Genomic DNA, 26,072 nt, shown 5'->3' with positions numbered 1-26,072 from the left:
ATGGAAACCAAAAGAAAGCTGGAGCAGCAATTCTCATATCAGACAAAATAGACTTTAAAATAAGGACTATTACAAGAGACAAAGAAGGACACTATATAATCATCAAGGGATCGATCCAAGAAGAAGATATAACAATTGTAAATATTTATGCACCCAACATAGGAGCACCTCAATACATAAGGCAAGTACTAACAGCCATAAAAGGGGAAATCGACAGTAACACAATCATAGTGGGGACTTTAACACCCCACTTTCACCAATGGACAGATCATCCAAAATGAAAATAAATAAGGAAACACAAGCTTTAAATGATACATTAAACAAGATGGATTTAATTGATATTTATAGGACATTCCACCCAAAAACAACAGAATACACATTTTTCTCAAATGCTCATGGAACATTCTCCAGGATAGATCGTTCTTGGGTCACAAATCAAGCCTTGGTAAATTTAAGAAAACTGAAATCGTATCAAGTATCTTTTCCAACCACAACGCTATGAGACTAGATATCAATTACAGGAAAAGATCTGTAAAAAATACAAACACATGGGGGCTAAACAACACACTACTTAATAACGAAGTGATCACTGAAGAAATCAAAAGGGAAATCAAAAAATACCTAGAAACAAATGACAATGGAGACACAAGGACCCAAAACCTATGGGATGCAGCAAAAGCAGTTCTAAGACGGAAGTTTATAGCAATACAAGCCTACCTCAAGAAACAGGAAACATCTCAAATAAACAACCTAACCTTGCACCTAAAGCAATTAGAGAAAGAAGAACAAAAAAAACCCCCAAAGTTAGCAGAAGGAAAGAAATCATAAAGATCAGATCAGAAATAAATGAAAAAGAAATGAAGGAAACAATAGCAAAGATCAATAAAACTAAAAGCTGGTTCTTTGAGAAGATAGACAAAATTGATAAACCATTAGCCAGACTCATCAAGAAAAAAAGGAAGAAGACTCAAATCAATAGAATTAGAAATGAAAAAGGAGAAGTAACAACTGACACTGCAGAAGAAGGAACTGATTGCCAAGACGAACCAAAAGGCTGTTTTCCGAAATGTCATAAGTGTACGTTTCAGGTGGCACACAGATTCATTTCGATGGTGCATAGGTTAACTTTATTTGTAGGATTAAATTTGTTTCTTTTAAGATATATTTGAAAGTGGAACTACCAAATCAGACACATTATTTCATAGATATCATTGCTTAGGAAGAAACTATAGTGAAATTTTATCTCTAAAAAAGTAAATCAATGTAAATAAAAAGTACTATGTGAAAAATATCACAGAGGGTTTAGAGTTATGAAAAAAGTAATAAACATATTCATATAAATGGAATCATATGGTGTGTGGCCTTTTGTGTCTGGCTTCTTTCACTTAGTATCATGTCTTCAAGGTTCATCCATGTTGGTGCGTGTATCGGTATTTCATTCCTTTATGGCTGAATATTATTCCATTCTATGGATATACAGATTAAGCTTATCCATTCATCTGTTGAGGGACATTTGTTTACACCTTTTGGTTATCGTGAATAGTGGTGCTATCGACATTCGTGTACGAGTTTTTGTTTGAATATCGTTTTTAATACTTTGGGGTATATAACTGGGAGAGGAATTGTTTGGGGTAATGAAAAAGATAGAGGAACTAGTTATCTGTGGAACCACTATCTGGAACTAGATAGTAGTGATGTTTGAACAACACTGTGAATGTACTTATTACCACTGAATTGTACAGTTTAAAATGATCAATCTTGTGTTATATGTATTTTAACATGATAAAAAAAACTGGTTTTAAAAAAGTAACAAAGAAAATAAGTAGTTGGCTGAATAGAGACTGAGCTAATTCAAAAGATACAATAAGTAGTCTGAATTGGGATATGAGGTTTATCAGAGATCCCAGAGTTTTTTAGATCTAAGCTTCTATCCAAGAATCATTTCTACAATCACTCTGGCAGAAAGGTCAGCCTAGACACCAAAAGCACAAGAATAAATAAGTGGGACTGCATTAAACAGAAAGCTTCTTCACAGCAACAACAACAAAAAAAGATCAACAAAATGAAGAGGCAACCTATGGAATGGGAGAAAAATCTTTGAAAACTATATACCAGATAAGGGGTTAATATCAAAAAAAATAAGAAACTCACACAGCTCAATAGCAAAAAGACTAATAATCTGATTTGTAAATGCACAAAGGACTTGAACAGATGTTTTTCCAAAGAAGACAAAGGGTCAACAGGTACATGAAAAGATGCTCAACATCACTAATCATCAGGGAAATGCAAATCAAAACCACAAAGAGATATCACCATATACCTGTTAGAATGGCTATTATCAAAAAGACAAAAAGGCAAGAGATAACAAGTATTGGCAATGATGTGGAGAAAAGGGAACCCTGGTGCACTGTTTATGGGAATGTAAATTGGTACAACAATCCCACTTCTGGGTTAAATCCTAAGGAAAAAGGATCTGGACGAGGTATCGGCACTCCCATGTTCTTTGCAGCATTATTCACAATAGCCAAGACATGGAAACAACCTAAGTGTCCATCTACAGATGAATGGATTTTTTTAAATGTGAAATTTAAACACACACACACACATAACACGCATGCACAATGGAATATTATTCAGTCATAAGAAAGAAGGAAATTCTACCATTTGTGACAATAGGGATGGCCCTTGGGGTATTATGCTAAGTGAATTAAGCCACACAGAGAAAGACAAATATCGTATGACCTCACTTACACGTGTAACCTAAAGAAAACCAAGCCCATAGATACAGAGAACAGATTGGTAGTTGTCAGAGGCATGCGGTGGGTAGTGGGCAAAATGGGTGAAGGGGTCAACAGGTACAAATTTCCAGTGATAAGATAAATAAGTTATGAGGATGTAATGTACAGCACAATGACTATAGTTAATAACACTGTACTGCATACTTGAAAGTTGCTAAGAGGTAAATCCTAAACATTCTCGTCACAAGAAGAAAAATTTCATAACTATGTATGGTGACAGATACTAACTAGACTTATTATGGTGATCATTTTGCAATATACACAAACATCGGATCCTTTCGTTGTACACCTGAAACTAATACAATGTAATACGTCAATTACACCTCAATTAAAATAATACTCATCTCATATGGCGTCTTAAAGGGCAATGCACACAAAGCACTTCGTGCAGATCCTGAAACATAGTAACTGAAGAATAAATATTAGTTATCACTGGTATTAACAGGCACAATTAAAGGGGGAATCTGAGCCAAGGGGCAAAGGCTACTGAATTCCACACCTACAGGGCAGCAATGGCTGTGGGTGGAACATTCAGCACAAGTGGGTGGAACACTCTAAGGCAAAGAAATCAACGGATCCAAACGGTCTCCACATAGAAGGGTTTTAAGGTTATTTATCTAAACTGACAGAACTGCCTGCCTTCACACTTGACCCCAGCACACTGCCGAACCCCTTCCTGACAGACAGCTGCCCAACTGTTGGGCGGGTCCCAGTGTCTGAGTGCTACCTCCCCACTTCCTAGGAGGGTCCCTTTCACCGACAGCTCCAACTAAGTGTTTAGCAAAGACTTCCTTCCACTGAACCAGAATTATTTCCTTGGAACTTCAACCTGCTGGCTCTAATTCTCCACTGTAAGCAAAGGAGACTAAAAAAACTTTAAAACTCTGAAGACAAGTATTGTGTCTCCCTTGAAAGTCCCTTCGGAGGATTCTTCAGCCATTGCTCATGTATATTAGACACAAAGACTCCTTTCCATTCAAAAGCACACCTGTAGATTCTTCGCTCTTTTCTCCAGACAGAATGTGGGATTTTCAGAATATGTTCAGAAGGAGATCCTATCCCAGGAAGCTTTATGTAAAGATTGACAGGCATTCACTACAATGAGGTAGGCAATCCTGTATTTCAAGTCAAAGAAGTAATCGAAACCAGTTTCTTTATGTTTCCCCTCTACCTGGGAATTATTAATGATGGTATTAAACTGGGAGTTCAACATGTGCCAGGCACAGTGCTGCGTGTTGAACGTAAGTCACTGCATTTCATACCCCAACGAAGCAGCTAATACCATCAGTCAAGAGAGTGTTCACATGTTTCAGAAACTGGGTCTCATATCCCATAAAGGAGCTCTATTCTACGCTTCATTTGCACTTCAGTCATAGAAACGCTCTTTGGTAAGAGCTCCTTTGTTTTAGCTTTGCCTTTAACTAAGAGGTTACGTTTGCATTTCCCATCTCAGTCCTCAAAGCCTGCTGAACCTGCAGAAGGCCCATCACATCGGTGTGGGCTTGAAGTTTGAGAAAACATTTTCTCCATCTCCTCTCTGGGAGGGCTACTGTATTTCATCCACTGGGGTCCTTTCTACTTGCAGCTGATTTTCAAAAGAAAAAAAGAAAGGAAAAAAATTACAAAAATCCATGCTGTGGGGGCATTGGAACCAAGTGTGTGGAAACAATTTAGAACAGAGGCTCCTGAGAATCTATGATTTGTAAGAAAAGTAGAAAATCGTTCTTAGTCCAAAAGATAATGCACTTCCAATATTAACATAATAACAGAGATTAATTTCTTCCAGTTGAAGTAGAGCCAGGAATCAAAAATGCCAAATCATCATTTAAAAATGGCAAATTTTAGTATTTCTCTCCTTGACAGAAACACCTAGAAAGAAAATAAAACTTTACAGAACTGCCAGTTTCCAACATGCTGGCAGCCAAACCCAGCAGATGCACCAACAAGAAAGGCAGACTTAAACCAGCCCAGCAGGGGCACCATTTGGCAAATGGACAGCCTGCCACCATACTGGTTTCTATTTCAGACAACAGAATTGTCCAACACTGTCTACTAGAGCTAACTCACCCAGCTGTGTGGCTGACAGGTCTGCACCTGCCTTCAATATCAGACCTGGCTTCTGAGCAGCACAGTCTGACCCCGTCCCCACCATGGTAAACACAGTAGAACCTTTTCCCCACCTACAAGCTCAGCAACCAGCTCCAGAGCATACGATCAGCTGTGGCACAGAAGTCAGGTTCACTGAAGATGTATAAGTGGGCCCAGAGTGAAAGGAACTGGAGCCTAAGGGGCTTTCAGATCCAAAGCTGAGGGAGGGGCCTGTGAACTGAACTTGCCGTGAATGCCGTATTAGCTCCATCACCTGGATCTGTCGGTAGCAGTCAGATCAGCCCCCAAAGATGCAGAGCCTCAATTGGAAGCTGAAGCATCACACTGCAAAGGCAGCTAAGCAGCAGGACAGCCAACAGCGGCATTTCCCACATGCAGGGAGGTGCATATGTTTCCATTTATTTGCATCCTATTGACTATGCAGAATTCTTAATAAGGCCAGTGGAAGAAGCTGAAACTGACAGCAAAACACGAGTCAGGAAAATAGGAATCAACTGGTTAAGAAACACATCAAAATTGGGAAGCTGGAACGGAGTCTACTATCCTTAATAACAGCAACACCCTTCCTTAGGAAGAATGGCATGGACCCAGGCAACCATCCAAACATTCTGATTAAAGTAGAAAATACACATGAACAAATTTTTCTATGATGGCAGCTTTACAGTCTGATTATTTATCAAGGCAACTGCTCCAATTACTTGCTTGTCTTTGCCTATGTGGTAAGAGACAGCATAATGGCATCCTGTTCCTAAAACTTTTACTTTTTTTTTTTTTTTTTTTTACTAAGAGTCACAGCAGAAGTGTGCTCAATGCGACAAATTTGTGTGACTCCTTTAAAACAGAAGTATGTCACCACTAGAGGCAACTTAAGTGGTGATGACAAGTACTGGATTTGGAGTTAAACTGCTAGGGTTTGTGGACTCTCCCTGCAACCTTCTGGTTAGGTAAACTGGGGTAAGTGGTTACTTCACCTCTTTGAGCCTCAACTTCCTCATCTGCTAAATGGAGATAATAACAGCACCTACTCCATGAAGTTGTTGTGAGGGTTAAATTGGTTGATAAACAGAAAGAACCTAGCACAGTGTGCCAGGCATGCTCCAGGCACTCGATAAATGCTAACTGTTGGAGAACTAGTTATTAATCAACATCTTCACTTCCTCCCTGAGATTGAGAAAGGTAGAAGAGCATCACATCTTCTAATCCTCAGCTACCTTTATCTTCTGGATCTGGGAGGCATAAGAATTAGGTCAATGGCTTTGTGTGATTTGATTATATCACATCACCTCTATGAGCTTTATTATCCTTATCTGTTAAATGAGAATAATCTCACGTGACTCATAGGATTGTTATGAGGATTAAAGGACATTTTGTGTTTGAATCTAAAAACGTCTATACAATACTATTGTAATAACTATTCATTATGTCCATGTTGAAGGGGAACCAAGCAAAATGATGGTCCTATTAGCCATAAATCCTCCCACAGAGACCAAAGCTTCATGGCAAGTCCTTGGAAAAAGAAAAATGGAATGTTACGTTAAAGTGCCACCCAACTTCTCATGGGGACAAAGAGGCTGAGAGTGGGAGCACTTCATGCACCCTAGACTTGCAGGCATTTGTAAATGGAGGTTTCTCTCATCCTTCCCTTATTTTCATCACCTCCTGGTGGAAAGGAAGGTTCTAAGGTGAAGCCATTCAGGACAAAAAGGCACAACTTTAAGAGCTGCTGCCATAGCAGGACAAGAGCAATGTGCCTTCCGCTATGTGGATTAACAGAGACACCTAGTGTCCCAGGGAGAGCCGGCCCGTGACGCAACTCTGACCAGGGCATGGCTCAAGTCAACAAGCATTGTCCACCCCCAGCTCTTCTTCCATCAGCGTCCCTTTTGCAATATCATGAAGGTGGTTCTCCCTCCCCCACACGTCTCGTATGGAAGCTCTTCAAATATCTCCTCCAGCTTTAACAGGACAGGGATGGGGTTGGTCAGATAATGTTCGAAAGGATTCTCTTCTGGAGGATTAAGTCATTGGTGTGAGGAGGTGGTCAGTATCCCTTGGACAGCCACTGCTCCATGGTCTTTCTTGCCCTTCGAATCCTCAATGGCCTGTTCTTCAGGGGTGGTGTGACCTAGTGGTCAGAAAGACCTGAAACTGAGTCCACCAGGATACCATTTTTTTCTCATTTCCATATAAACTTCATCCCATCTCAGGGGCTTGGCACACTCTGTTCATGCCTTTGCCTGGCATGACTTCCGCTGGCTCTTTGCATGTCTAGTTCTTCATCCTCTATGAGATGCATGCTCTCTCCACGCTGTTTACAGAGGTGCTCCTGCCAACCTTGATGCGTTCCATCTCAGTGCCTACTATCTTTCCTTCTCAGCAGCCATAATAAAGTGTAATCATTTTATTTATTTGATTCCCTTCTCATTTTTGTCTACACTCCCTATTAGACTGCAACCTCATGAAGACTGGGACCACACTCCTGTATTTACTGGTGTATCCCCTGCAGGGATTGACACTGAACACTAGATAAATGCTTCAAATGAATGGACAAATGCAACTGTGACTCTTGCCCATTAATGATATGACTTTGAAATGTCACTTAACCTTCCGGAGTCCCCATTTTCTCATACGTAATATGAGGATCTCACCTGCCTTGTAAGTAGTTAGAGTGCTGGAAGTGGCAGGCACCGTTACTCTTCTGCATCAGTTTTAAGAGGCCCGACTTTTGCATTTTATCCTTTTTAAAATAAAGATCTTTTATAATTGTTGGAGTCGTAGATTATATAAAATATGGTAACATCTCACTCTTATGTAGGACTCAAGTTCTTCTTATATTAGAAAAAAAAATCCTCTAGAAAGACATGGCTATGTGGCTCTCTGTGTCTATTTACTGTTTAGGAGCAAGTCAGCAGCAATACTAATGCATTCTATTCCACAATTTCACCACTGCCTCCCTCTCATTTCCTCTCTAAGGACTGCTCCCCCCTGGTCTATTAGTTAATAAGAATGCCTTTCTAAATTTTTAAAAATCTGTTTTTCTTTCAAAAGCCCCAGGGAGTTAGAATAATGAAACTCACTTCATTATTATATGCAGAGCAATCCTGCCATCTAGGTGGCATTTTTGTTCCACTTTCTTGGTCATTCTGAGAATTATATTATTCTACAAGAACTAAAATGTCCCATGCATTGAGCCACATGCTTTCCATGCTTTATTTAATTCTTACAGACGCCCCACTGAGTGGGAACCAGCATTATCTCCATTTTACAGATGACGAAAATGAGGTCTAGATGGACTTAGTTACTTCTTCAGTGTTCCACAGCTAATAAGTGGCAGAAAAATCTAGAATTTGATTCCAAATTCTGTGGGATTTATCAGACTGGAATCCTCCAAAGACTACAAACATATACCAAGCACAAATTATGCCCATCAAGGAGTTTTCTGTATGGAAGTAAAGAGTCATAGTTGTCTGGGTAAAACAATCTTTCTAAGATTTTTATTTATAATATCCCCTTGTTGGTCAAATTCAGCTTTAGAAAGGCAACCACATTAAAGGGTATAATGCATCAACTATTTAGCTTAAAATTACGGATTAGCTGCCAAATATGCATATTCATCAAAGTTCTTTTGGTTGTAATTAGCAGAAGCCAACTTGAACCAACTTAAACCACTAAGGAAGTCTGGTGGTTAATATCTGAAAGGATCAGTGATAGGGTGGACTTCACGTACGCTTAGATCATGGCTCTGGCTTGTTCTCCATACCATACTTCTCTAGTTCAGGCCCATGTATGAGTCACCATTATTCTCAGCCTGATTTCTTCCATGGTAAAAAACCGGCAGCAGAAATTCCAGGCCTCACATCTGAACAATGACCATACAACAAATAGTCCTAAAGTTCTCTCTGTTAGACCAACTTAGATCACATGTCCATTCCAGAACCAACTGCTATAATGAGATGGATGGGATTTTTTTCAAATTGGCTGTGGCCAAATAGGACTCACCCACCACAGCCTTCATAACGGGGGAAGAGAGGAAAGGAATCTGAGAGATCACCTACGCTCCACACTAAGCAAAGCTTGTTAGTAATAGGAAATGAAATGGCACAGGGCAAAGAAAAAGCAAATGAGGCTCCAGATATGACCTGTGCCAGCTCAGGGGCCACTGCAGCCATCTACCTCACTGCCCTGCTAAAACTCTCCAAGGGCTTCCCATAATGCTTGAAACAAAACCCGAAACCTTCACCATGGCCTAAGATCTTACAGAACTTGGTCTACCTCTATCCCCTTACCCTACCTTATTTTTCTTCCCATCTCATGTCAATACCAACTTGATATTATGTGTTTATTCACTCATTTTTGGTCTCCCCTCTAGAATAGGAGATTTAGGTGGGGAGCCTTTGCCTGTTTTGTTCACCACTGTATGACGCTATATGACACACATACTGTGGGACTGAGACAGATATTAAGTGTTGCATACATGAAAGGGTAAATGAATGAAAACAAATGCATGTATGCATGAAATGAATGAATGAAAAAATGAGATCCAGGCAATCAGTAGATGAACATGGGTAACTGATGCCAGGGAATTGTTTTTATTCTCTTTGTTTTCTTGTTTTGTTTTCACCTAGTTGGCTGAAGACACTTTCTCCCAGTCCTATGTTCAGTGCTCAGAGTCTATTTAAGAAATGCTCTGCTTTGAAAGCATAAGATTTATTAAACTCAAGATCTGTAAATGGTTTAGAGGCAGGCATGATGGCTTCCTCCCCATCTCCTATACTGAGCGGAAGATGTTTGCCAATGGTTTAGCCTTCCTGCATATATGTGAATAGAACATTTAAAAAAAATCACGGCAGGGCTTCCCTGGTGGCGAAGTGGTTAAGAATCCGCCTGCCAGCTCATGCAGCTCAATATTAAAAAAACAAACAACCCAATCCAAAAATGGGCAGAAGGCCTAAATAGACATTTCTCCAAAGGAGATATACAGATTGCCAACAAACACATGAAAGAATGCTCAGCATCACTAATCATTAGAGAAATGCAAATCAAAACTACAATGAGGTATCACCTCACACCGGTCAGACTGGCCATCACCAAAAAATCTGCAAACAATAAATGCTGGAGAGGGTGTGGAGAAAAGGGAACCCTCTTGCACTGTTGGTGGGAATGTAAATTGATATAGCCATTATGGAGAACAGTATGGAGGTTCCTTAAAAAACTAAAAATAGAATTACCATATGACCCAGCAATCCCACTCCTGGTCATATACCCTGAGAAAACCAAAATTCAAAAAGAGTCAGGTACCACAATGTTCATTGCAACTCTATTTACAACAGCCAGGACATGGAAGCAACCTAAGTGTTCATTGACAGATGAATAGATAAAGAAGACGTGGCACATATATACAATGGAATATTACTCAGCCATAAAAAGAAACAAAATTGAGTTATTTGTAGTGAGGTGGATGGACCTAGAGTCTGTCATACAGAGCGAAGTAAGTCAGAAAGAGAAAAACAAATACTGTATGCTAACACATATATATGGAATCTAAAAAAAAAAAAAAAAAGGTTCTGAAGAACCTAGGGGCAGGACAGGAATAAAGACACAGACGTAGAGAATGGAGTTGAGGACACAGGGAGGGGGAAGGGTAAGCTGGGACAAAGTGAGAGAGTGGCATGGACTTATATATACTACCAAATGTAAAACAGATAGCTAGTGGGAAGCAGCCGCATAGCACAGGGAGATCAGCTCAGTGCTTTGTGACCACCTAGAGGGGTGGGATAGGGAGGGTGGGAGGGAGGGAGACGCAAGAGGGAGGAGATATGGGGGTATATGTATATGTATAGCTGATTCACTTCGTTATAAAGCAGAAACTAACACACCATTGTAAAGCAATTATACTCCAATAAAGATGTTAAGAAAAACCCTTTTGCTTTCCAAAACAAAAAAAAAGAATCCGCCTGCCAATGCAGGGGACACGGGTTCAAGCCCTGGTCATCCAGGAAGATCCCACATGCTGCAGAGCTACTAAGCTGGTGCGCCACAACTACTGAGCCTGCGCTCTAGAACCCATGAGCCACAACTACTGAGCCCATGCGCCTAGAGCCCACGCTCCGCAATGAGAAGCCCACGCACCGCAACTAAGAGTAGCGCCCGCTCGACGCAACTAGAGAAAGCCTGTGCCCAGCAACAAAGACCCAATGCAGCCAAAAATAAATAAATTTATTTTAAAAAATTGGATCCTATTACAAATAAGATTATTTAAAAAAAAAATCAAGGCAGATAATCCCATTATGACCTGGCATGCACCCAGTGTCAAAATTAAATATTGGCTTCCCTCTCCCTTTCTACCTTTTACTTCCTTCCTTCTGCCTAGTCAGAATTACTGAGATTCCCTTGCTGACATTTTTGCTCAGTTCTTTGCATCCAATTAATATTTACTGGCATTCCTCAGGGAGGCACAAAATCTGAAGGGACTCATTCTAGAACTAATTTAAAGAGAGTTGATGACTCTGCAATTGAGCTTTTGACTATTCTCAAAAATTCTCCCAAGAAAGATCAGCTTCTCCCCTTTGATCTCCACTTGCTTTATTCTTGGCAATGCCAAATATCAATCTCTATGATAATGACAATAATAATAACTGATATTGATGGTGAGGATATTATTAACACTTTCAGGAAGGTTTTGTGGTTTACAAAATGAAATCCCATGCATCACATTTTTGTGATAAATTAATTTCTAAGAAAAGCAAAATGACTCCCGCCCACAACGGGAGGATCTTTGTACGCACTTTACGGCAATGGAAGACCTCTAGGGACTCATGAAAGCACACCTAGGATGTCCTCTTTCCCTGAGAGGCCAGAGAATCAGAGGATCAGATGCTAAAGTCAGAGAGGCAATCTTGATCCTGATTCTACCATTAAGTGACACTGGAAAAGTCAATCTTCTCTCTGAGATTTTTTTTTCTCTAGCAAAAATGGAGCTGTGAGAATACAAGATAATGCGTAAAAATTCTTAGATCAGAGCAAGCGCTGTGTTAGCAATTATATGATTCACTCATTCAACACGTATTTAAGTGTCTACACTATGCTGGGTACTGGTGTACACAGATAAAATGGACAAGGTCCCTGGAGTTCATTGTCACCATCATCATCATCCTCATCACCACATTATTATCATTAATCACAGAGGACCTAGAAGGAAAGAGGACTGATTCAGTAGAGCAACACATCTGGGTCTGGGACAAAGAAAACTTAGGCTTAGCATGTCTTTGCCATTAGCCAGTCTCTCATTAATGAAAAATGAACCCTGTGTCTTCCAGGCCTCACTTTCCTCATCTGTAATAAAGCATAGAGAAGTAATGTACATTTTAATGTTATAACACCAGTTGAAAATAATTTGTTACAACTAATAATATATTTTATGAATCTGAGCCATAGAAAAGAAAAATCAGATTCGAACCATAGACTTCACGAGGTTTAGATGATACACTGACATTTTCAGCAACGATCCTTCACAAGTAGCGTGGGTTCTATCAGACTCCCTCGTTTACTGTTTATTTGACAAATTTCAGGATATTGTAGAAAAGCTGGACACCTACCCCCACCCCCTACCAGAACAAATGTTTTCTTCTAGTTTTAGAGGAACATCTACAAATTAATCCAACCTGATGAGTGGGAACTCTCTTTAGGTAATTCAATCAGTTCTTGCCTTTGGGCAAGCCACTTGGCACAAATAACTCAAATTCTCACCTGTTAAGTTGAACAGAGAAGTAGGTTTATGATCTAGGGCCATCAAAAAAGACCACTTAGTCCCGGAGGTGATCCTTGTATGTGAGATATCGAAACTTCCTGTCATCACTCATTTGAATATCTACCAGTCTTAAGGTTCATCAAGGTCTTGTTTTGGCAATGCTTATAAATAATGATGATTATGATAAAAGTAATAAATACTGATCTTATGATAAAATAAAACACTGAAAGAGACTATGGAGGTAATATGAATAAGTAGTCCAGGTGGGGACTAAGGTGAATTGGGCAGGCCCTTCTTGATCTAAAGGTCATTTCCCATGTCCAGTTGACCATCCCCAGGTAGGAGGAAGGTTCTGGTACAAGATGGCAGCATAGGACGCTCTCAAACTCACTTCCTCCCATGGGTACACTGAATCTACAGCTATGAAGCAATTCTTTCTGAAAGAAATCCAGAAACTAGCTGAGCGAGCTACACATCAAATGAACAACAAAATACCCACATCCAAATGTGTAGGAAAGGCTGAGACACATTCTCGCCATATACTCTACCCCCAGCACAGCAATATACAATCAGGAGGGAACTTACAACTTCCAGCTTCTCCCTGAAGAGTGAAGGTTTGGACCCAACATCTAGAGCCCCAACTTTTAAGACTTCCAGATAGGAATGTCAGATTATCATTATCAGCTTTTCATATTTTTCATGATTAGCTAAACATATAATTTTTTGTGAAATCTTACAAGTTTTAAATGTTGGGATTTATTCAACTTCTGAAAACAGTAAAAACATTCAAGTCAAAAAAGAAATACCACAACTTCAAGTCAACTTGCAAGTTTTTAAAGTAGTGTAGTGGAGTTTAGATCCAAACAAAACTGGATTTGAAGTCTGGCTTTATTTTGTATTAGCTGTGTGGCTTTGGTCAAGTTATGTAACTTCTCTAGTCCCCGATTTCCTCACCTGTAATATGAGTTATGATTTATAATTGCCCTTCTGGTAATCTATCCAGCATCCATTTCCCTCTTCCTCATTCTTAATAGAAATCACATTTGTTGAGACTTCATGTTTCCTATAAGAATCCATGGGATTTGGAGGAATGGAAGCTCACCCCATCTCAGTTCTAAGAGTAGGTCTGGTTTGGTGTAACTTAATCCTATTTGCCTTCTCAGGGATTGGGTCAGCTGTCCAGATTTAAGCCGGTCAGTACATGGCATTTTCAAAATGGTTATTATTGGCCCAAAGATGGGCACATGACCTAATTTGGCCACGAACAAAGAAGTCATCTGAGGTGTTGCTGACAGCAAACTTAAGGTCATGAAGGAAGCAGTCTGAGAACAAGGACTATACTCCTCAAAGGGCAGAGTCAAGTTCATATCCTAAGTAGAAAAATATAAAGCCATTTTAGAGGTCTCCTTATGTAGGAAGAGGATTCTTACTAACCTCTAGTATTCTGTAGGCATGAAACACTTTTAAAGTATTGTATGTTGTGATAAATTGTTTAATTTTTCACATAATAAAATACAGAGTGTGAAGTTTTTAAAAAATATTTCCGTGAGTTGAATTGTCCTAAATCCCAAATTACAAATGTTTGCATTTCATCCGAATCCCAAATTACACATTTGCATTTCATTAATTGAAACCAAATTTAAATATGTTTATGATAAGATCTTATATTTGAAGCTGTCATTTAATTACCTAAGCATCCAATAAGAGGATGTTAGATTCTAAACTACCAAAGGGAAGAGTTTAACTGGACAAATTCTTTATTATTATCCCAGAAGAGATAATTATGGAAGTTTAGCTGTGTGATTGCATATGGATTTTAAATAAATTATTCTGACATTAATTCATCTTGAAAAAAAAAGAGCAGAGTCAAGAGATCACAGGGGAAAGAACCAGAACCTTGAGCATACTGCATCTGAAGTCCACCCTGTCTCTAGAATTCCAATCAAATAACTCAATCACGTAACTGAATTTAGTTGATTACTACCTGCAACAAAAACATCCTAACTCTTACCTAAGGATAAAAGATAATGTATTTAAAGTGACTGGCACATAGGAGGGACTTAATACATGGTAGGTTGTATCATTAGAGTATTTTAACATTTCCATTACATCCAATTTTAAAATATATATGATTCCAACTTATACCTCCTCCCCTCTCCCCTTTGGTAACCATAAGTTTTCTATGTCTGTGGATCTATTTGTTGTGTAAATAGTTTCATTTGTATCACTTTTTTAGATTCCACATGTAAGTGATATCATATGATATTTGTCTTTCTCTGACTTACTTCACTTACTATAATAATTTCTAGGTCCATCCAATGTTGCTGCAAATTAAACAACAAGGTCCACTGTATAGCACAGGGAACTATATTCAATATCTTGTAATAAGCTATAATGGAAAAGAATCTGAAAAAGAATATATGTATTTTATATATATATTATATGTATAAAACAGAATCACTTTGCTGTACACCAGAAACTAACACATCGTGAATCAACTATACTTCTATATATATATATATATATATATATATATATATATATATATATGCTTCCATAATGTAACTTATGAAACTTGAAGTTTCCCTTCCCTCCCAACACGTAATGATGTATTAATTAAATTGTTGAAACTTCCTTTTATTAACAGGCATGGAAATGAAAAGGAAATGAGCACGTGTCTCAGGACAGCTGTCCTCCACTGTGCAGGAAACAGCGATACATGTTTATTCCTTGTGTTCGGGTAGGCTTTAATCAGACGATGCAAACCCTCAGGAGCTGGCTACGGGGATCTGGCCAAGGGTAAACCAGACATCAGCAGATCAGCCAGTCCATTCACCAAACTTCCGGGCCTGTGTAGACATGTGGCTGGCCTCCCCTGCCCGCGCAGAACCCAGCTAGCAACACCAAGCTGACAGCGACTCCTCCGTCCCTGGGATCCATGCCAGGCTTTGAGGCACCAAGAGCCTGCACGGGGGCTCAGTCACACCTGCAGGCAGGCAGCATCCACACGGAGGCAGGAGAAGGGGGGAGCAGGAAAGCAAGAGGACAAAGGCAAAGAACAGGTGGAGAGGCCCGTTCTGGCTGTCTAGCTCCCACCTGGAAGGAATGACAAGGAGGGCTTCTGTCCTACATACGAGGAGGAGGGGCATAGACAGACACCCTTCCAGGAAAGCAAACAAAGGACAGCTTATAAATGAACTGGCCCTTCACACTCTGCCATATGCTCCTCCCTTGTGGTGGAAAGGATTTTTAACTTCGGTGCAGCATCAGATGTTTTCCAGATCATGTCAAGAATGAGACAAAGTCAGAGGTTTTTTCCCCCTCCCTGAGTATGACCTCCTCATCTCTTCAGACCCAAAGCTTGGCTCACCACCTATGTCATGGATCCAGCCCAGTATGGTATTGGTTTCCTTTAACTCAAAGCATTCACTGCTCTGATGATTTGCTTGGCAGTTCATCATGTGATAAAATTTTACTTCTTCCACATATTGGTTAAAACTTCTGGTCAGATTATTTAACTCTCCTAGGTTGCACTAAGCCCAGATAGATTAACAATGCTTGTAGATTATAGATCTTTGGAAGGTCCATAGCCCCTGTCACGATGTCTAGCATGTAACAGACATTGTACAGACACCCACCAGGCTCCACAACAAATCAAGGCTGAGAATAGAGAGTCTCCAAGGGGGAAAAGGCAGCCGAAATTCACAGCCCAACTCGTCTTCTCCAGTATTCTCCTTCCCCTCAGGGACTATTTACCAATTAATGTCGAAGTTCCTTAAGGTTGGAACCTGGTCACTCTTCTGAGTCTTCATTCTCCGCTAGGTGATCTCACCCAATCCTGAGGTTTTAACTGGCATCAGTAAGCTCAAAACCTGTGTGTTAGATTTTCAGCCTGAACTCAGACTCTTTTCTCCAATTGCCTACATGAGATTTCCACTTGGATGTCTACAAAGTATGTTCAACTGAACATGCTTGAAATTAGATGCTGTTCCTGTCTCACTCTCCCCCAATTTGTTTCTTCTCCAATTTTGTGCAAGGTACCGCCATCTATTCAGCTGTACAAGTGAAGAAGTATTATTCAATCTCTTCTATCATTTCCTATCCATCCATCACGTTTTGTTAATTTTACTTCCAAAACATGCATAAGCCCACCCACTTCTCTCTGAATCTATAGCCTTACACAGATTTAGGTCTTAATCTCCTAACTGGTCCCTGTGCTTACACATTAAGACCCCTTGCTCCCAATATACTCTCTGTTAGCAGGCACCAGAGTAGTGAAGATGGTGCTTTTCTTTGCATAATCCTTTCACAGAAGAAAGCTGCAGCAAATCATTAGTATATATCACCAAATTAACAAGTTTTCAAAATGAAAGCTTCCCTAGTATTCAACCCTGGAGGAAAAAGATCAATACATATTTTTGTTGGCATGCTGGTTCCAAAATCCAAAGATTTGCATCTGGCCTAAGGCAAATTTGAACAATATTTATGCTTTATGTGTGACCCCAAAACAACCCAAACCACCTTTCCTTCAAGGTAAAGGCACGGACAATTTCTGACCCTTTCAAGTTGCCAGCATTGGGTTTCCACCATTTGTCGAGCTATTCATTGGATGCCAATTGGAAATGATTGACTTGCATCGCAGGGTTGGCATACGGTGCTCTTGACTTCCAGCCAAAAAAGAGACGGTGGTGTTCCAGGAGAGATGCCACAAACAGAGATGATGCTGAAGAGAGGCTGTTGACTTCACTCTCAGGCTGAACACCCAGGGAGCACAGCCCACCTCTCGTGGGTCCATCAGGACACAAGAGGTGTCAGATCAAGCTGTGCATCTGGACAAGGGAAGGGGGAGAATTAACATCTGCAGGGTGCCAACTACATCCTAGATGCTTGGCTAAGTATATTATGTGCATTTAAGTGTCACCATAATCCTGTATGGTTGGAATTATCTCTGTATATAATCAAGGAAATGGAGGCTCAAAGAAGTAACTTGCCCAGGATAACCCAGATAATGAGAGGGTTTGAACAAAGCACTATCCAAAACCACATTCCACAAAGTCACACAGCCTTGTGGAATATGCTTTGGGTTCTTAATTTGGTACAGGCCGCTGGATTCTCTCACTACATGTCTCTTTGAGACTCAGTCTTTTCCCCCTTTCCTGAGTCCAGACCCCCAGTCAGATTTACAGCACAGGCCCAGAGTATGGCTTGGTCTCCTGGGTACCTGGTGTCATCGCCAGAAATGTTTGCCGAGCATATGCTGACCCCACAGATAAATATTTGCATAGAGTTATCACATTCACCCAGGGAAGTTATAACTCAGAGAATTGTAACTGAGCAGGCTTCTTTATTGGCATTAAAAAAGAAACCAACAGTGATAATTCTGATTATCAAATAAAAATATGCCAACCAGGTTCAGATCAGTCTCTTAATGGGTCATTGAACCAGGAAATTTTCCTATGGATATTTCAGAAAGGAAGATTGAAAAAAGTATCAATGTAAATTGGATATGAATTAAATTCTCTCTCACTTATCTATCTTCCTTCCATTTCCCTTCCTGTCAGGGTGATAATTTACAATGCTGTTGCTTCTTAAAGCAGAAGCCGGACTTTATAAATCAAGAAGTTAATGTAGAACACATAAATGGTCAAGCCAGGTATCATCAATTAAAACCAAATAACTTCCCTTTAATACTAATTCATAGCTCTCCCAAAGAAGATGTCCTTTTTCCCCTGGTTGGGGCTGTAGATCTACCTGAGCACTTCTGTTTGACTTCCAGCGCAGTGACTTCTACATCCTCCTCCACAACTGAAAGGGGAGCCGAGCCACAGGACACAGAGTCACAATTCAATCGGTAACAAACAAGATTGAAATATACCTCCATCTCTCACTTCCCTGTCTGTGTACAGCTTGCAGTATAACAGGTATAAAGTAATAATAATGATGATAATCATCATCATAAGAATAATGACTTCGGGCTTCCCTGGTGGCGCAGTGGTTAAGAATCTGCCTGCCAATGCAGGGGACACGGGTTCGAGCCCTGGTCTGGGAAAATCCCACATGCCGCGGAGCAACTAGGCCCGTGAGCCACAGCTACTGAGCCTGCGCATCTGGAGCCTGTGCTCTGCAACGGGAGAGGCCGCGATAGTGAGAGGCCCGCGCACCGCGATGAAGAGTGGCCCCCGCTTGCCGCAACTGGAGAAAGCCCTCGCGCAGAAACGAAGACCTAACACAGCCAAAAATAAATAAATAAATAAAAATCTTTAAGGCCTTTAAAAAAAAAAAAAAAAGAAGAATGACTTCACAGTTGTTTGTGTAATGCCTACTACATGCCAGGCACAGTGATAAGTGTTTTACATATATACTTTCAATTAATTCTCCTACAGTATGAAGAAATGACTCTCTTTCTCTCTCTCTCGCTCACACGCTCACACACACACACACACACACACACGGGCAGTTTAGAAAAAAAGCCTGAGTTCGGAGTGGTTAGTAACTTATACTTGGTAAGTATGTGGCTAATTCAAAACCAAGCTGGCACTCAGCCTGTGAACTTTTCTCCACTCTTTTCTCTACCCTTCTTCCCACTAGCCACGCTGCTCCCAAGCTAATCCTTTGGCAAGAGCGTTTAGGTCTTAAAAACATCCACCTTCTCCCTTCTATGACCTCCTCCTTAATAAATGTAAAAGTGGAAGAGGAATCACACAAATGTGCACACACATTTTATCAACAATGGGAACCATTTATAAATTGCTTTCCATATGCCAGGCTCTAGCCTACAGGACAACAGTTTTCTTATCCCCATGTTACATCTGAGGGAGCAGACTTGGAGGAATCAAGTGACTTGCCCAAAGTCTTGGAACTAGGAGAGTTCAGATCAGGGATTCAAACAAGGCAGCCTGCCTCCAGTGCCCACACTTTTTTTTCATCAAATTTTTTTTGGCTGCACCCCACGGCTTGTGGCATCTTAGTTCGCTGACCAGGGATCAAACCCGGGCCCTCAGCAGTGACAGCACGTGGTGCTAACCACTGCACGGCCAGGGAACTCCCAAGTACCCACACTGTTAACCATGATGTCGTGCTGCCTCCGGAGGGGCCCCATCCGCTAGTGAACCGGAGACGTTCTTGGGACAGAACTGGACAGAGCAGCCTAGGTTCCATGCCAACAAAACAGGTAATGGTTTACCTTCACAGATCCAGGAGTTGCCAGCGATGTGCTCTGTGCTTGGTGAAGGAACAGATGTTTAATAACTCAGCAGTAGCAAGGAGGCGGTTACATAACATGGCTGAGCTATTTTTGAACTTTGGAAAACGCTGACTGCTCTTTTCAAAGTGCCTTCTGTAAAACCAGAATATTAAACATAAAGAACATTTCCCCTTTTCCCCACTTTTTTTTTTCTGAAACAAGAACAGACACAGGTCCATGGTAGGATCATTAACCCAGCAAGCAGACCCTTTGTACCTGGTCCATCACTGTGAGCAGTAAACCACTGTGACAATATTTTAACTATACAAACTCTGTGTGTAAGATTACAAGTAACGTCCATGAGGGCCACTGAGGGACACACCTAGTTAGCCCCAAGATGTAGAACTCAACCAGTCAAAGCAGGACCCCCGATCCCTCAGCAACTCACCATGAAACCATCAGGTGTGACTTCATCTGAACCTCTTCTGAAGCTATTTGCATCCTCCCTACTGCAGAGTGGGAGCGATGAGAGCTATCTGTTTACAGATGCTTTGCAAAATGAGACTTTTTAAACCAGCTGAAAATGTAACTTTTTAAAGCTTTAAGTGAGAACTCCTAACTCAAGCTGATGGGTCCGAATCAGGTTGCAGACACATGTGTTCTCTGCCTTCAGCTACCCGGACTGAAGATTCCTTACTGTCAACAACCTAAATGTCCATCAAAGGGGGGTGATTAAATAGAAGATAGAACACATACAACAGAATACAAAAAAGCAACTAAGATGAATACACTAGTTTTATATGTGTCCTCATAGATCATGCTTGAGTCATAGGTTGAGGTAAAGGAAATTCCAGCACATTAGATACCACTTATGATATTAAAAAGAACTACCCATTGGGTCTAAGGTCGCACTGTATCTGTATCAAAAGTACAAAACATGCACATGGATTTAGATACATACCAAATTCACTGTGGTGTTTTTCTCTCTCAAGGAGAGAAAGGGAGAAGAGTGGGGCTGGGGAGAGGTATAATCAGGACTTCTACATTAGCAGTAATGTTTTATTTCTTTTAAAAATTTGAAACAAATATGACATGTTCACTTTGTTCTCTGGGGTGAGTATGGGGGTGGGTGTTTCATCAGACTCTGTACTTTTTTTTTTTAACATCTTTATCGGAGTATAAATGCTTTACAATGGTGTGCTGGTTTCTGCTTTATAACAAAGTGAATCAGCTATACGTACACATATATCCCCATATCTCCTCCCTCTTGCTAGACTCCACTTTTTGTACTATTTTTTTTTTCTATGTTAAAAAAGTCCTCGTTACCTGAGTTTGTCTTTAGACGAATTTCCCCCATCTTCATCAGACTGTACATTCTTTGAGAAGTTATATGTTAATTCATGTATGATTCCAGAGGCTAGCACAGGGCTCACTGGATAGAAGGAGTGATGGATGGAGGATAGAGATATAGTGCCCTTAATCCTTTTCTCTTAAAAACTGCCTTCTTGGGGCTTTCTCCAGCTCCTGGTCCTTGTCTTGCTTCGCAAGGTCCCACTCTTTCCTGGGTGGGCTTAAGGAACCCTGTGCTAGTGGGGAAGCGTGGCAAGGAACCCACACACTGGTTGAGCCCTACACACTGTGGCTGAGCGCCACCAGTGCTCCAAGGGTGGAGAGATGTTTCATTAAAACCAGGCGGTGGATGACGGCTTACCACGCTTAATGCATTACTTCTCTGGGGCTGCAATACCACCTACAACATTGCTGCATTCAAAGCGTAACTCCCGGAAATAGCACACCAGGATTTCACAGCAGTAGGATTTTTTTTTTTAAGGAGTGGAATTCAGGGTGGTCACTGGAAAGAGATCTGAATGTCTTGCCAATTATCCTTCTCAAATTCCTCTTCTTGTATATAGTATATTTCAATTGCCCTACAATTGAGTTATGTTTCCATCAGAATTATACGAATATTCCAGCTGCAGGGCACTTATTATGGGAAGTAAGAATTCATTAGTGCAGCCCTTGTCTTTGGGCTGGCAGCAATCCTGCCTCTGTAAGACACTCCCGTGACTCATACCAATTTATCCGAGTTCCTTCCTGATACCTGGACAATTATTAAAAATGCTGAAAGTAGCGACGTAGAAACAAGATCATTAAAGAGGGAAAGAGGAGAGAGGAAGGGAAAATTTCAAAGGACCATGATTTCCTAACCTAAGAGTTCATTTTTCAGATAAATGTCAATTTCAGGTAAAATCTTTAAACCTCCTCCATCACACACACACACACACACCCCACTAGCCGCAGACCAGAGATTATCCCTGAACTGCAGTAGATTCAGAGTCCTAAAACCTTCCAGAGACATTTTAGAGTGACATGTTATTCTACTGATAACAAACTCACCTGGTCTGCTGACTATAATTTCTGATGACCAAAACAACTTCACTGCTCACTCTGACAGTCATTAAATAATTGCCAGGTGCTAGGCACCCATGCTAAGCGGCACTTTTCATGCATCACCTCATTTCATACTCAGGACAACCCCTAGAACATTGGTTCTCAATGCATGTTCCCCAGACCAGCAACATCGGCATCACCCAGGAACTTGCTAGAATTGCAAATTCTTAGAGCCCACTCCAGAGCTACTGAATTAGCAACTCTGAGCATGGGGCCCAGCAGTCTTGTTTTATCAAGCCCTCCCAGTGACTCTCATGCATGTTGAAGTGAGAGAACCACCGCCTAGGTGATCCCTGGTCCAGGAAAATCCTACATGCCGCAGAGCAACTAAGCCCGTGAGCCACAACTACTGAGCCCACGTGCCACAACTACTGAGCCCACATGCCTAGAGCCCGTGCTCCACAACGGGAGAAGCCACCGCAATGAGAAGCCTGCACACCGCAACAAAGAGTAGTCCCCACTGGCCGCAACCAGAGAAAGCCTGCACGCAGCAACGAAAACCCAAAGCAGCCAAAAATAAATAAAAATTACAAAAAAAAGAAGAAACAAAAACACCCCACCATTTTGCAATGAACAACTGAGGCCCAGAAAGGTAAAATGATTGTCCAAGTCACATGGAAAGTGGACAAGACAAGGTTTGAACCCTAACAAGTCCAACTCCACAGCCCAGTCCCTTAATCATGGTGCTACACTGCTCATTATCTGAAGAATGAGCATGGATTAAATCAGCAAACATCAGGCAAACACATGCAAAATGGGTGTAGGAGTGATCATTCTAAATCTCAACAGCTGAGCCAGAATGACGGCCCACAAAGAACAATGACACTTCTCGGAAACATAAAATTTAACTTAAATGTCCACCAAGATGGGAGTAGTTAACTAAATTATGATACAGCCATATGATGGAATACAATGCAGATTTAAAAGTGATGTTTGCCAAGATTTCCAACAGCCTACAAAAACACTTAGGCCATATGAAGGAAGGACATTCAGATGCAAACTCTGAGACTAGGAGCACCAGTGTGGGCACTTTCCCCAACATGTAACGTGTTGGTGAGGATGTGGGAAGTCGAGTGATTTCACAAAATGCTAGTGTGAACATAAAACATATAGTTACTTTGTGGGACAATTTGGCAATAGACACTTAAATTTTAAAATGCACTTGTTCCGTGACCACAAAACTCTACTTCTTAGAATCAACCCTAGAAAAACACTTGCACGTGTGCACAAAGAGACAGGTAAGGATGATTATCACTGCAGTTTAGTTTCTAATGGAAAAAAATCTGAAACAACATAAATTTCTATTATTATGAAGATTGGATAAATAAATCATGGTATATCCCTATTGAGGAATGCAATGTGCAGTTTACAAAGAACATAGATATTCATACATACGTATCTATATATACACATACATATGTATATCTACATATATCTGTGCACATTCACATGCACATGTATGTATACCTACATCTGCATATATTCATACATGTGTATATAGATAGGCATGTATATACATACATATATCTATATATACACACATACTTAAGATATAGCTATAGATAGAGGACAGATAGATAGACAGACAGACAGACAAACAGATCTCAAGTGTAAGTTTCCAGGGTATATTGTTGAGTAAAAAAAGTAAGTTGCAGAAAACCAAGGATGATGTTACTAAAAACAAAAGGAGATGAGACAAGAGGAAGAGGGGAGAGGAGAACAAACCAACAAATCCCACAGGCACACACACAACATTCTCTATTTTCAGTGCACATTTTCAGCAATGAGTTCATATCGTTTTTAGTATTTAAACAAACAACAACGAGAAAACTCTGATGCCACTTTGGGGGACAAGCAAAGAGCCCCGCTTACTGGTGCAGCGTGTGCAGTGGGGCCTCCGGCTTCTCCATCTGCCCGTAGCAGCTGGCCTTGGCCTCGGGGATGTAGGAGAACTTGTCCACCATGGAAGATGCAGCGGTGCTCAGGACGCCCAGGCCGTCCCTCACCCTTGCCTCCAGGCTGTAGTCCCAGTCATCGTAGGAGACGGAAATGAGTCCCGATGGAAACTCTTTGGGGATGAGCTCCGTATTCCCTGAGACCAAGCTGGGGACGATCCAGAAGAAATCGTACCCGGTGAGGCCGAGGGAGCGGGCCTCACTCAGGATGAGGACGGCCTCGTCTTTGGAACAGTAGAGCAAGATGACAGAGGAGTGGATCTTCTTCAACTGGACTTGTGTCTTTGCATCCTCGAAGGACGTGTCCAGTGTGATCACGTTCTGCATGTCCCAGCCCACAAAGCTGTTGTCCACCGTGGTCTTGATGAAGCTGATGAAGTCCCTGTAGCCAGGGAAGATGGTGGTCACCAGGGAGAAAACATGCCAGTCATAATCCTGCATGATCTTCAGCATGACGGTGGCTTGCTGCTGGATGGACGCTCCAAACTGGAAGAAGGTAGACGTTGGATCCTGCCAACAGGTAAAAAGAAAGCAAAACAGAGGATGAGGCCGAAGGCAGTTTATGCACAACCAACTGTCTTTGTTGGCTTAAAGAAGCTCCTTCCTAGAAGTGAGGGAAAATAAATCCCACATCTGTTCATTCACAAACATTCCTGAGCACCTACCGTATGCCAGGCTCTGGAACAGATACTAGAAACACAGGGATGAGAGAGGTCCCTGAACTTGGAGCCCACAGCCCGGAACAGTGAAGGACATCTGTTATTCTGCCAGCTTCATTTTCCTCTAGTTCATCCCACCACCACCCCTCTGGGTTCAGAAGGGTCCAACAGAATGAACTCTATCTGGCCCCCAAGCTCATGACTGGAAAATGAAGCCGATAGAAATAAAACAACATCAGGAAATAGAAGGAGGTTCCTGATGACATACTTGGGGCATCTGGAGTCAGTCGCGCCTGGAGCCATTTACTCTGGACCTGTTGGTTATGTAAGGCACAAGTTCCATGTGCATTTAAGCCAATTTTAGGAGAGTTTCTGTCACTTGAACTCTAGATTCCTGTGTAATATAGAGTATGATAAATGCTAGGTGGATATCTCTCTGTTCAATCAATACATATTTGTTGAACGCCTAATTACATGGCAACAACATGTTAGAGCTTTCGGAAATGATGATTTATAAGACAGACAGACACGGCCTCTGCCTTCACAGACGTGGAAGGGAAGTGAAGAGCAACGTCTATGGGCTGGGAGCCGAGAGAGGCATGAGGGGGTGTTGAAGGAATATCAGGTACAGAAGAGGGGAAACCAGTGGACAGTATAGTCAGAGAAGCCCTGAAGATACATCTTGACTGTTCCAGGAACTGGAGGTAAATGCATGATGGCCTGTGATGTGGGGGTGAGATGATGTTGAAGAGCTTGGCAAAAACCCCACCACGTACAGCCTCAGAGGCTATGTTAGACCTTATTCTGAGCATCAGGGCAAGATGCCAAATGTTCTTACACTGGGAAGTGACATGGCTACTTGTGTTGGGTTAAAGGGTCTCTAATAGTCCTAACATCTCCCCAAGTCATGATCTGATCATGAGAACAAACTTCCATTTAGAAAAAAAAGTGGGTGGTGCCCACAGTTGCACCATTTCCAAACTACCTGCACACTCCTTAACTCGTCAAATCCCGTGATGATCCTATGAAGTTGGTATTGCTGGTTGGGGAAAATGAGGCTCAGAATGGTCCATGGCTAGTCAGCATCCAAACTCAGGTTCTGGTTCCACTTCCAGCCCCTTTCCCAACATACCACCACAGCCTTCCTGGGATCACTGAAGATCTGCATAG

The 26,072-nt window shown here is 41.2% G+C and overlaps 1 protein-coding gene across 2 annotated transcripts in view; it reads right to left on the bottom strand.

The window, feature by feature from the left end:
- Window positions 1-26,072, bottom strand: part of GRIN2A (glutamate ionotropic receptor NMDA type subunit 2A) — a 372,220-nt gene that overhangs the window by 134,715 nt on the left and 211,433 nt on the right. For both annotated transcript variants that reach the window (XM_007188412.2, XM_007188413.2), the window contains one exon: window positions 24,161-24,753. In XM_007188412.2, the coding sequence (XP_007188474.1) occupies window positions 24,161-24,753 (593 nt within the window). The remainder of the gene's footprint in view (window positions 1-24,160; window positions 24,754-26,072) is intronic.

This window comes from Balaenoptera acutorostrata, chromosome 15, assembly GCF_949987535.1.
Source record: "Balaenoptera acutorostrata chromosome 15, mBalAcu1.1, whole genome shotgun sequence".
NCBI lineage: Eukaryota > Metazoa > Chordata > Mammalia > Artiodactyla > Balaenopteridae > Balaenoptera > Balaenoptera acutorostrata.
Note: the sequence above shows the minus strand (reverse complement) of the source record. Positions and strands in the feature narration are given on the sequence as shown.